This window comes from Melampsora larici-populina (genome assembly GCF_000204055.1).
Source record: "Melampsora larici-populina 98AG31 unplaced genomic scaffold MELLAscaffold_76, whole genome shotgun sequence".
In the NCBI taxonomy this organism is placed as follows: Eukaryota; Fungi; Basidiomycota; class Pucciniomycetes; order Pucciniales; family Melampsoraceae; genus Melampsora; species Melampsora laricis-populina.
This window is the reverse complement of record NW_006768840.1, coordinates 130,106-143,247: the sequence shown is the minus strand read 5'-3', so window position 1 is coordinate 143,247 and position 13,142 is coordinate 130,106. Positions and strand designations below refer to the sequence as shown.

Genomic DNA, 13,142 nt, shown 5'->3' with positions numbered 1-13,142 from the left:
ATGCATGATCGGTATTCTTGTATCGCTATTTGCCATCTTAGCATATGGCGATTTGGCGTTTTCATATTCAGGAGTGCTTTTAACGCTGTGCAGTCTGTAATAACCTCGAAGAATGCCCCGTCTAAATAATAGTGAAATTTGTCTAGAGCCCATACTAGACAAAGATTCTCTAATTGAGTTGCTCCGTAATTTAGTTCGGATTGTTTAAGCTTTCTCGAGATGCACCCTATCAGACCCTCATACGGTTTGTTGTCTATAATTTGGATGTGTTGTAAAGTTGCTCCCAACCCATCGAAACTCGCGTCTATGTATAGTTTAAAAGGTAGCTTGAAGTCAGTGTGAAGCAGAAAAGGGGCTTTGGTTAGTCTTTTCTTGACTATATTCCATGATTCTACTCTGTCCTGAGTCATTTCGAAAGAAACTCCTTTCTGGAGTAGTTTATATAGTGGTCCACTAACCTTGGCAAATCCTTCTAAGTGTGATCTATAGTAATTTGCGAAGCCTAAAAAGGATTGCACTTCTTTAACCGACTGCGGTATTTGTTTTTGCAAGATAGCTGCTACTTTATTCTGATCCACGGCTATCCATAGTCCTGATACCACGTGTCCTAGAGCTTTCAGCTCCTGAAATGCAAAATTCGTTTTCTGCAAAGAAATCGTCATTCCCATTTTTATAAACTTTTCGAATATGTGTGTCAACCTCCAGAGATGCTCCTCCCATGTCTTTGAGAAGACTATAATATCATCTATGTAGATAATGAGCCATCCTTTGCTAAGTTCCTCTGCAAATTCATTAGCCATCATCCTTTGGAAATGCGCTGGAGCGCCTTTAACTCCGAATGGCATACGAAGGTATTCGTGTATCCCTTTGTGCGTAATAATTCTTAACATCTTCCTAGTTTCTTCGTCTAAGGTGTTCTGATGAAAGCCTTTCATAACATCCATCGTTGAAATATATAGCGCTGCTCCTAAATTTGTGAGACAATGAGATATTCAAGGCATTGGGTAACGATCTGGTACTGTGAACGTATTCAAAGCCCTAAAATCCCCACACATGCGGGATTTCCCATTGTGCCATGCGATTATCACGGGTGTTGTGATATCGACATCTTCATTGGCTCCAACTTTACGTATGATTCTGTATCTTGTTAGCTCCTCTAGGTGCTTCTCGATCTCATCCCTACTTCGCGGGCTTGCGGGGTACGCTTGTTTCTTCAGTATAGGAGGATACGGTTTCTGAACTGTTAATCTCAATTTAAGCTCATGTCCTACAATGGTCCCTATAGGATTTTCTCCGTAAGCAAAGGCTTTTCGGTATTTCCTCAGTAATGCTCTCAGGGAATGTAATTCAGACAATTTTAATCTGGGAGATATGCTGCATTCTCCTACGGCTTTTTCAAAGCTATCCTCCATATTCTGTATGGCTGATATTTTACCTTCTTTGAAAAGACTTAGCAGGAATTTTTTCTTTTTATTTTCGTTCCCGATAGTAAAGTATTTCTCTTTACTATGGACAATATCTATGCCATACAGTCTCAAATACTCTCCTCCTAAGATGAGATAGTTAGAAGTCGCATTCTTCATGACTACAAATTCCGGTTTAATCCTGACCGATCCTTGGTGATGGGGAAATATGATAGGTATTTCTATTATTCCTAATGCTTGCAGTTTTCCATCGCAACCTCTAAATGTCATAGTGCTGGGTGGTAACATTTCCTCCTTCCATCGAGGATAAATGGCGTTCAGATAATCTGTTCCTACAATCGAACAAGCTGCTCCACTATCTAGTAATGTATTTGCTTCTGTTTTATCGTCTAACAGCACCGTCGTGATACAATGGTGTCCTATCGTGTGGGCTCTGCCTCTCTCTGTCTTGCTCATCATCAGTCTAGCGTCTAATATCTGTTTTGACTTTGTCTCTCCATCCCATTGTTGAGGGGTAGCCGCCTGTGATTGTAGTTCTGCGATGTCCAATCCCTCACCAGGTTCGGTGGTAATCGTCGCTATATCATTTCCTTGATTTCTATCTTTGTTCCTTCTGTATGCTTCCAAGGATATAAGCTCAAAAGAAAATGATTCATTCACTTCCCATATTTGGCATGAAGCTTGTGGTCCCATGCTAATTGTCATATTGAGTTCTTTCATTGCTTCGCACCCAAGTGTTAAGAATTCTGAATGTTCTTCTTTGATAACAGAGACTTTGATGTATATAAAACATGGTCTCGTTTTATGTTCTAGTCTGATAGGTAATTCAATTGACCCGATCAGCTCTGGTTCTACTGTTTCGTTCGAGCTATCTCCTTTATCCCTGGAGTTCATGTCCGTTTTCCAGGTCGGCCAGCATTGATCTAGCGTCCCTGAGGATACAAATGATCGTACTCGCGATGTATCGATAAGCATGGCTTTCTCGAATCCTCTGACTGATACTGTCAGGTATGTGTCTACTGCTAGTAGTTGTATCCTTTCCCGCGATATAAACTTAAAAATAGTTGCTGAAACTGTCCTATTTTCCGCTTCTTGGATATTAATCGCTAGCTCATCTATGGATGACCCTTGCGTTACATTTGTAACAGTTTCTTGTTCCTCGGTATCTGTATCTGGATGATTGTTTTCTGTTACTCGTTGGGACATATCTATGTTACTTACACAGAACTCCTCCTCCTCATCTGTTGTGTCATTTCTGATTGATTCTTGTACCGATATTTTGTTATCCGAATGCTCCTTGTCATATTCGAACTGATTGTCTTCGCAGTTTACTGCATTGATTGGTTTCTTACCATATCCTTGTCGGCTTTCTTTATTCCTGAAGGGAAATTTCGAAGCGTTATTTCTATCGCCTCCAGCATATTTGCTCTGGTTTTGATCTTTCGATCTCATGTCTCTTGAAGATGAGTGATCTAAATCTTTACTTATGTCTTTTGGGAAAGAGCTCTTGGTTTCTCTAGTGTTACTAAAGGTAACTTTTAGATTGTTTGGTCTATCTAGTGCTCTGCCTATTGAGGTAGTTGTAACTATCTCTTCAAAGATATTCATAAAAGCTTCAAAACTAGTTTTCTCATCAATTCTCGATTGGATTGCATGTTCTAATTCCCCGAGGCACAAACTCAGTATTTTGTCTATGTGTTCGGATGTTGTAAGGAATGGCCAAGCCGCTTCCATCCTTTTACGCTGTGTTAGCAACCAAGGAGTAGGTCGAGATCTATACTCGTTCCTAAACTTATCCTTTTCAAATGCTGAAGCCATCCTTCGCTTCCACAACGGTGTTCCGAAGTCTTCTTTAATGGCCTTCTTCCATTCCGCCCAACTTGCCTTAACTAAGGCTTTCTTTTTGCTCTGGTACCACGCACGCGCTGTTCCCGTTGTAACTATCGCAAGTTTGCATGTGATTAACACGTCCGGCATTTTGAACTCATCCTGGACCCCGTCTATCCATTCAATCCAATCAAGGTGATTATATTCGCCTTCACCACTGAATCTCGGCCAGTCTCTTGATTGTAGATAATCTTTATGCAATAGCTTTAGGACTTCTAGGTCCATTTGTGTTTGTTCGTTTGTTTTTTCACCAATTCTATTACTCTTGTTTTGCACTATATAATGGCGTTCTGGCTGATGCGCATTACCAGTTGTTATTTCAAATTCTTGTGCAAACAGGTTGTTACTGGTTGCTACCTCCGAATCTGGAACAATGTGATTCAGGATGCTGTGTTCTCCGGTTTGAGTTTTAACTCTCGTGGTTAGTTTATCCATTAATGATACCAGTCGTACTACGTTCCGGTGTATCAAAGAACAGTTCAAACTTTGTTCTGTCAATTTATTGTCTACTAGTTTGACTAGTCCCGCCAGGTGCCTACTATTAGCTTCAACTATTTCTTTATTTACCATAATGGCGTTAGACATAATATCGTCTATGTTTTCCAGGTGTTCGTTTAGCATTTTGTTTATCTCTACCGGGGTAAACTCTTTGTTTGCATTGTCTATGCGTTGTTTCATTTCTTCGAAATGTACATTCATCTCATCATTTAATATGTTTAACCCTAAATCCCACTTCTCGTTGAGTAGTGTGACGGATTCGTTAATTTTATTCTCAATGTTGTTTTGCAATGTATTAAATTTTGTCTCTAAATCTAATTGATTGTCGTTCCAGGATATCATTGACTTAGGTGATAGGCTCTCCGTCTGTAGTCGCAAGCCTTGAAATTTGGTATTCAGACTCTTTTCTCCTTCTGCTGATATTGAGCTTTTGTCATCTGAGATCTCTCTTGGTACTCCTCTGCGCAAAGACAAGAATTTCTTAAATTCCGTTTCTTTGAGTATGTGCTCAATACTTTTAGTATTTTTCGTTTCTCTGCTCAACTCAGCTATAAATTTGTTTTTGTCGAAGTTCTCTCTCAAACTCACGGGTGTTTTTCTCTCGTTCTGAGAAAAGGTCTTGTTTGTTTGGCTCACTTGTTTTGGTGCGGGCAAGGTTATGGCACGTTGAAAAATATCATCTTTGATTACAGTAAGGCTAGGAACGTGAGCATGATCTACTGTACTACTTGGGACATGAGTAACATTCTGCGTGACAGGCATAGGTTGATGGGGCATAGGTTTAACAGGCAAAGAAACGGAACTAATAACGGTTTTATCTACGTTTTGGGGAGCTAAATTAATTCCAAGTCTATGAGAGTTCAAAAATGGGCTGGGAGTAGATTCGAAAATCCTATCTATTGTTGAGGATTTTGTTTGCCTTTCCCCTTGTGGGGACCTCTCATCCCTTTCACTGCTTGGTAATAGGCTCTGCTGAAAGACAACATTTGTTGCATATTGTGGGCTTCGTCCTCCGCTTGAGCTGGTCTGTTGTACGGGGTGTTTGACTGTTTGTGAGGTTGGTTCCTCGACGGGCCTGCTGACGACTCCGCCTGAGTCGGTCGTTGATACTGATTCGTTTGCGGTTTGAGGTATTGCTCCTTGCCTATGAATCCCCCGGAGGTCCTCGCTAGAAGGTTCTGTTCTTCTACATGAGGATCCCAAGGGTGGCAGAGCGCTTTTGTTGCCTCCTCGCCAATCAGAATCGTCAGAGTCTCGTGAGTCGATTTCCACAACTTGAGATAGATCATGATGTTTCGAGTGTTGTTGGGGTTCGATGCTTGCGCGTCTCTCCATTTGGTGAAATGGTACTCGTACAGTTTCACTATGTGATCCTGTTGCTCCAAGTCCTGAGCAGCCTGGATTTCCTGAGCTGATGGTTCGGTTGTTTGGTCTGGTAGCATCGGAACATCGTCGTTTGCTCCCGATCGAGCTGGATCTGTGGATGGAATCCGAGTAGTTTGGCCGTTCGAGGCTGCTAACTCTGGAGGATTTACGGGGCGGCATATTTATTAATATTCAGTGTGAAAGTGAGGAGTTATACTACGGAAATAGATTGGTATATTTACCAGGTGGATCTCCACTCGTAGTCGATGCCGTAGTCGTAGCCGTACTCCGAGCGGCTAGGTGTGACTCGTTGCTTGGGTTCTGGGCTGACAAGACTGATTGGATTCTGTCTACTGCCTGGTTCTGTTTGGTTTGAGCTTGATTGGGCTGGCTCGGCTTTGTCACTGTTCACGCAGTGGTTAGTTTTTTGTTTCAATTATCACTTGTCAAACCATTTGTCTGACTTACTCTTGATTCTTGAGTCCTTCCGCTTCAGCAATTATGGACCAGCAGCGTTCCCAAAAGCTGAAGCGCAGCTGGAACGGAGCTGAAATACGTTCCGCTCCAGCTTGCTGTAGCGGTACATTTGCAGAGCTTCGCTGCGAGACCTGGCCAATGTCAATTTTATTCTTGCGCTACGTTCCAGCGCCAGTGACTGAAGAGAGCAAAGAACGAGCTACGTTCTTGGTTGAAGCGTCGTTGTGCAACGGTGCAGCGGCCGAACTATCAATCGGGGCCAGTCCCCCGGGTAATCTACTACATTAACTGCATTACACCGCATATGGTAATCCTCCTCTCCCAAAGCAGACTACCCTCTGATTCAAACAATCCCAATGAAGGAGTCCCATCCCTCGCTTTCACGATACACCTTTCATCACCTGTTGCAGCCACCCTCGATGGACGGTATTCGCTTAAAAGGTCGCTTCAAAGGTACTTTGATGACCCCTTGATTTTCCGCCTTTTTTTATCTCTTTAGTTAGCTGACTGACCAATTACCTCTCCTGCCACTATCATTTGTTTTCTAGTCGTAGCGCTTTATAATACGATTTTTTTCCATCCACATTTCACTTTCTCTTCCAATTTAAAGATGCCGATACAATCTAAACTCTCAATGTCATCCTTCCACAATTCTGACGCCGACATTGGAAGTCTATCGAACACTCCTTCATCAGTCAGTCGACCTCAACGTACACGTAATCCACCCTCCAACCCAGGTATGGTTTCGCCTTGTCCTGATGGTAGACGTAGAGTGTCTTTGGATCTCTCGGAACCTGGCCCTTCAAAACGGAAACAACCACCTTCAGAATCAGTCATTGAATTAACCTCTGCAACTGCTTCGAGTGATGCCGAAAGTAACAATGGATCGAGTAAGGGTAAGAAGAAAAAAAACCAAAAAAGAAAGTAGTGGCCAAGAAGCGCAAGATCAACAATGACAGCAATGAGGTATTCAATTAGTATCCCCTTTTGAATAATGTCGTCTTCAAGTTCAAGTCTCAACCACTGACTTGCTTTTTCCTGTTTAGATCACGTGTACTGGCTCGAAGTTCGTGACTCGAAAGGACTTGCAAGCCGACTCAGAAGATGAAAACGAGAAAGTGAAACCTCAAGGCCGAAGAGGTAATGCAGAGCAGTTGCAAGCAGAATCATTGCTAGCATATTATGGAGAGCCATTTCACCGGGCAGCTGGTCCAAACCAGAAGGCTGATGTAATCAACTCACATTTCAAACTTCTTTGAGATAAAACTTGTTAACATACATATTTCTTTCCCTCTGATTTAGGATGTGACGAAAGCTCCTCTTAGTTATCCTTGTACATGGTGTGCAGATGACCCTAAGAAGCCAGTTGTTGTTCGTGTCAGTCTCAGTAATCTAACGACCAATCTGAAGACACATCGAGATGGTCACACTGCGGATGGACGTTCGAAGACCGGTTGTCCAGGTCGAGACCGAGCGCGAGCTTCTGGACTTGACGTACCACTTTTGTCAGGGTGGCTACTATATGAGAAGGTAAGTTGTCTAGTAACACTTACTTTCTAGTCCTGACAAATGATCTTACTGGATACGTAGATCAGATAACTAATTTATTAATTGGTTAGTCAATATTTGTCCTACAGATAGTAGCAGATATTAATTGAATCACACTTTAAGGGTAAGGAGAAGGTAAATATAACTAACTATTCCGAGGCCTACTGTAGGATTACAGAAGAAGTTGGTCGGGCTTTAGGCCTGGTGTTTCTTCAGAGATACGAGTATCTAAGAGTAGCCTGAGTCGAACCTCAGGGATCTCGTCAGCGATGAGCTGCGAAACCTAATGGATAATGACCAAGGAAGTCACTTACCGGTAAAGGGTAAGTAACAAGAGTTTATCAAGGAAGGTGGCTTGATAAGGTACTAAGGTCTTCTCGAGTGTCTAACAGAGCCAGAAAGTACTAAGTACGATGGGACGGTGATAGAACTTTAGCCGATAGACGATAGAAGGATTTAAAAAGTGAGATTGGATTTTTAAAGAAAGAAAAGGGTGACGCTTCTTCAATAACAAGTTTCTAAGGAATGGAACTAAACGGTGAATGTCGAGCTGGATTCTTTCGAGAACTAGTACGTTTATTTTAGTATGTCTAAAATGTTGGGTGCTGAAGGAGGTGAGGTCCTTCCTTCTTAGTCAGAAGAGCCTCTTATTTATACTGGCCGAAACCCAGGACTGACTCGAATGATTTGGTAGGTCTAACGAATGGTTTCATTTCTGCTTGAGACACATTCCTCGTTGGTACGGGGTTTTCGGACGTTTATGGATGTGATTATAAGGGTTTAAGGGTATAGGTTGTTTCGACGGGTCTTTCTTGGTTAATGCCAAGGTGGTTTCATTCTTATTCAGGCATCTTTAACTTGGCAGTCATTACGGATAATTCCTTGAGTCCCTTTTCGGTTTAGTTTTGGTAGTGATGTGTTTCCAGGGTTCTTTGTGAGTAACATCCTTTTGTTGAAAAAGGTCTTTTAGTGTGATTCTGATTTCGAAACTAGGCATGAATTGATGAATATTGTTTCTATTTGTCTTTTTTGAAACATAGCATATTCTCCACTTCTAGAAATGGGGAATGTGGTATCCTCGTTGTTGTCTTTGAAACTAGACACAAGGTGTGAGGGTTTTTTATTTTATTTTATGTAATAGAAGATAGAAAAGTTGTTGTCTTTGAAACTAGACACACGATGTTGGTTATTTAAAGGAAATATTAAAGAAGATAAAATGTGTATTTTTATATTTGTTATTTTATATAGGTTATGTTTTAACTTGAAGCTCCTTTGGCTTTGCTAAGGTCAAAGCTCGGGGGCTGACATTCCCCAACCACAAGGAGGTGTATCGCCGCCCCAACCACAGGGTAGTTAATGAGATTTATTAGCTTCCCTATTGGCTGCTCGGAATTTTCTAAGCAGTGCTATAGAGTTGGGCAGTTCTGAGGCTTCTATCCATTTATCTTCGTCCGCACCGCCACCCTTCATCCTGGCTAGGTAAAGGCGTGTCTCTTTCCCGTTGATTCAGACGAGTTTTTGGCCGATGACTTTCTTTACGGTTCCTATTGGTTCGTCCAGAACCGGTAGGTCTTCCTCGATATCTTTTTCTCTATGCGGGAATTCCTTTGCGTCCGATCTCTCGTATTTTTTGAGTAAAGACACTGGAAAAACTGGGTGTTTCCTGGCAATCGCACCGGTTAAGATGACCTCTACTGCATTTCTCCCATGTAGTGCTTTTACTACGTAGGGTCCGACAAAAGCATCCATCATTTTCCGTGGTCCTCTCAGATTTGTGAAGTTGATCGTGGATATAAGTACAAGATCTCCTATCTGGAACTCTGGCTCCCTATGGGATTTATCCCAACGTTGTTTGTTGTATTCTGCTGACGCTTTAATACACTCCAGCGCATGCTTCCTGGCCTTGCTGAGCATGTTATGGAAACTTACTGCTGTAGGATGAAAAGTTGCATCTCCTCGGTGGACTGCGTTTCTCGGAGTGCGTACATTATAGCCCCTTTCTACTTCAAACGGAGTTCTGCCTGTTGTGCTGTGGATGCTTGAGTTGTAGGCTATTTCCAATGCTGGCAGTAAACTCTTCCAGTCGTGGGTAAACCCGTCTTTGTCCTTGAAGTCTAGACCAAAGGCGCAGTATCTTCTGATCAGCTCCGAAAGGTTGCCTATCGCTCTTTCCGCTAAGCCATCTGTTTGTGGATGATGAGCTGTTGACATAGCTAATGACGTACCACAGAGTTGATGTAGGCTTTTCCAAAAATCCGATGTGAATTTAGGATCTCTATCCGAGATTATTGCTCGGGGAAGTCCTGAGTCTGTAACAATCCTTTCCCAGAACAAAAGGGCAATATCCATCGCCGTGGCTTCCTTGTGACACGGTAGGAACCGACATCTTTTCGAGAACCTGTCGACAATGACTAAGACGCAATCGACATTGTCGTGTCCTGCTGGTGGCAAACCCGTCACAAAGTCCATGTTTATGGTGTCCCATGGTATTTCGGGTTCTTCAATTTTTTGTAGGAGGCCAAATCTTTTGCCTGTCGCCTTGTTTGCCTTTTGGCATCTATCACAAGTGCTGGTATAGTCCTCTGTCACTGTGCGCCAACCTGGCCACCAGGCCGTCTGTTTGACTCTTTCTAAGGTTCTGTCGAGCGATAGGTGTCCGGACATTAGGTCGTCGTGACAGATTTTAAGTATATTCGACTTCATCTCTGTCGATGTGATTACCATCACACACGAGTGTTTCTCCCTGTGATACAGGATGCCACTCAGTAGAGTAAACCTGCCTTCGTCAAAGGATTTCTTCCAAGGTTCTTCGAGGGTTGAACTTAGATCTAAGGACTTGCAGTCTTGTTTGAGGATTTCTAGTAATTTCACGGTATTTGGTTCCGTAAGGTATTCTTCCTTAATTTGGTCAAAAAATTCTTCTGACATGTCAGAGATGCTTATACCCATGATAGGTAAGTCACGGTTACTATCCTCCGGATCCCAAGCAGGATTCTCGCTGTCATTAGCTAGCGCCATACGGCTCAGTGCATCCGCATTGTCATGTTTTCTCCCCTCCCTGTGGGTAATTGTCATGCATGATCTGTATTCCTGGATGGCAATCTGCCAACGTAACATGTGTCTATTAGGTGTTTTCATGTTAAGGAGTGATTTGAGGGCGGTACAATCTGTTATGACCTCGAAGTAAGCGCCGTCCAGATAATAATGAAATTTTTCCAGGGCCCATACAAGGCACAAGTTTTCTAATTGAGTTGCTCCGTAGTTAAGCTCGGATTGTTTCAACTGTCTAGATATGCAGCTAATCAGGCCTTCAGAAGGCTTTCCATCTATGATCTGTATTTGTTGCAATGTAGCACCAAGGCCGTCAAAACTTGCATCGACATAAACTTTGAATGGTAATTTAAAGTCGGGGTGGAACAAAAATGGCGCTTCTGTAAGCTTTTTCTTCAATGCGTTCCAAGAGTCTACTCGGTCTTTGGTCATCTCAAAAGCTACACCCTTCTGTAGCAATTTGTACAAGGGTCCACTTACTTTAGCAAATCCCTCCAGATGGGATCTGTAGTAATTCGCGAATCCTAAGAAGGATTGTACTTCCTTTACAGACTGTGGAATAGGCTTTTGTAGGACCGCTGCGACCTTGTTTTGGTCGATGGCAATCCAAAGTCCTGAAACTATGTGTCCTAGGGCTTTAAGCTCTTGAAAAGCGAAGTTTGTCTTCTGGAGTGAGATCGTCATTCCCATCTGGATGATTCTTTTGAAGACTAAGGTCAGTTTCTCGAGATGGTCTTCCCATGTTTTCGAGAATACTATTATGTCGTCGATGTATATGATAAGCCAGCCTTCACTGAGTTCTTTTGCAAACTCTGTGTCCATCATCCTTTGGAAGTGTGCTGGTGCCCCTTTTATTCCAAAGGGCATTTTCAGATACTTGTGAATACCTTTGTGAGTAATGATCCTCAAGAGCTTCCTGCTTTCGTCGTCCACCAGATTCTGGTGAAATCCCTTCATGACGTCCATAGTCGTGATATATAGCGCTGCTCCAAGATTGGTCAGACAGTGAGTGATTCTAGGCATTGGGTACCTATCCGGTATCGTGAAGGTATTCAATGCCCTAAAATCCCCGCACATTCGAGACTTGCCGTTATGCCATGCGATTATTACCGGTGTGGTTACGTCGACTTCTTCGTCGGCTCCAACCTTCCTGAGGATACCAAATTTAGTGAGTTCCTCTATGTGCTTTTCTATCTCATCTCGACTACGAGGGCTAGCCGGGTAGGCTTGTTTTTTCAGGATAGGAGGGTACGGTTTGGCTATATTGAGTCTTATCTTAAGCTTGTGATCAACTACTGTACCAATTGGTGTGTCTCCAAAGGCAAAAGCTTCACGATATCTGGAGATAACTGCTTTCAGTGAGTGTGCTTCCGATGCTTTAAGCCGGGGTGAGATGTTGCATTCTCTGAAGGCTTTTTCGAAAGACGTATCGTTGGTTTCTGAAATGCTCTCGATGTGCTGGAAGGGCTCAAATTCAATAGAAACTTCTTTTTCTTATTTTCATTGCCAATGGTAAAGTATTTTTCTTTACTATGTACAATATCTATACCGTACAATCGTAAGTACTCTCCCCCAAGGATGAGGTAGTTTGAAGTAGCGTTGTCCATAATGACAAATTCTGGTTTGATCCTTACCGATCCCAGTCTATGAGGAAAGACTATGGGTAGTTCAATGACTCCTAGAGCTCTCAGGGTGCTATCACATCCCCTGAATGTCATACTGCTTGGTGGCATCAATTCGTCCTTCCATTTGGGGTACACTTTGTCCAGATATTTTGTTCCGACCACTGAGCACGCCGCTCCGCTATCGAGCAAGATGCTGACTTTGTCCTTATTTCGAATCAAGGCTTGTGTAATACAATGGTGACCTATTGTATGAGCTCTCCCTCTCTCGGGTTGACTCATCATAAGTCTTGCGTCCGATATGAGCTTAGTAGAGTCCGAGCCTTCTTCCCATTCCTGAGGAACTGATGCTTTTGACTGGAGTTCCGCTATATCTAGTCCTTCAGTAGATTCCATGGTGATTGTAGAAATGTCATGTGTCGGAGAAGAAACTGGTGAGGGTTCGTTGTCCAGGGAGAATCTAAAAATTCTGTTTGCATTACGCAGTTCACAGAATCGTTCTGTGCCTAGGTATATCATGAACTTGAATTCCCTCAAATCTTGGCCTCCCAACACGGGGTACGTCAGTTGTTTACTGTCTTTCACAAAAAATTCAACGTTCAAAAAACATGGTCTGAACGAGTGTTCCATCTTAACCGGCAGCGTTATTTTTCCTAGTATCAACGTGTCCACCTCTGATGCATTGGTTGACCGAAAGTCTGTTTGCCATCTCGGGCACAGCACTCTAAGGTGGGACAATGATATCAATGAACTAGTGGAACCAGTATCCAGGATGAGTAGGTCTTGGATTCCATTTACAGAGATTCTCGCAAACAGTCTCGGGTCTAAAGTGTCGAGGGTGAATCTTTCAATGAAAGGAGGGTAGTTCGTTGAGATATGTGCCTCTTCGGCCACCAGAAGGTTCTGAGCTAATTCCTCCAAGGAGATGCCTCCTGAATCAGCCTCAACTGCTGGTGTATTCGTCAGATCTGTGACAGCTTCCTCTGTCTGTATATCTTCTGTCTGTCGGGACATGTCGACATTTCCAATAAGTAACTCGTCCTCGTCCTCCGTTGTATCGGATTCGGACGTTCTTAAGTCATCATCCCTTTCGGTTTCTTCGCTCTTTTCCGGTTCTTCGCCAACATCGACTGCGTTCACAGTTTTCTTGTCGAACCTGGGTTTCTTTGCATCGTCACGCCTAAAGGGTGCTTTGTCTTGTGATCTATAGGTGTTAGTGGCAGCTCTATTTTTATAGTCTCTGGAGCTTCGTTCCTTTGTATCGTATACG

General features: G+C 42.9%; 3 protein-coding genes across 3 annotated transcripts; 1 reads left to right on the top strand and 2 right to left on the bottom strand.

Moving 5' to 3' along the window:
* Positions 1-2,076: 2,076 nt before the first annotated feature.
* On the bottom strand, positions 2,077-5,354 carry MELLADRAFT_113050 (uncharacterized protein; the record flags this gene model as incomplete). The annotated part of the gene is made up of 3 exons (XM_007417651.1): positions 2,077-2,104; positions 2,155-3,332; positions 3,588-5,354. 3 exons carry the CDS (start codon positions 5,352-5,354, stop codon positions 2,077-2,079), a joined length of 2,973 nt encoding a protein of 990 aa, XP_007417713.1.
* Positions 5,355-6,532: 1,178 nt separating this feature from the next.
* MELLADRAFT_113049 (uncharacterized protein) lies at positions 6,533-8,102 on the top strand (the record flags this gene model as incomplete). Its single annotated transcript, XM_007417666.1, has 4 exons — positions 6,533-6,547; positions 6,698-6,880; positions 6,954-7,113; positions 8,047-8,102. The coding sequence occupies 4 exons, from the start codon at positions 6,533-6,535 to the stop codon at positions 8,100-8,102; spliced, it is 414 nt and encodes a 137-aa protein (XP_007417728.1).
* A 4,401-nt stretch (positions 8,103-12,503) lies between these two features.
* Positions 12,504-12,886, bottom strand: MELLADRAFT_113048 (uncharacterized protein; the record flags this gene model as incomplete). Its single annotated transcript, XM_007417650.1, has 2 exons — positions 12,504-12,596; positions 12,671-12,886. 2 exons carry the CDS (start codon positions 12,884-12,886, stop codon positions 12,504-12,506), a joined length of 309 nt encoding a protein of 102 aa, XP_007417712.1.
* Positions 12,887-13,142: the final 256 nt, after the last annotated feature.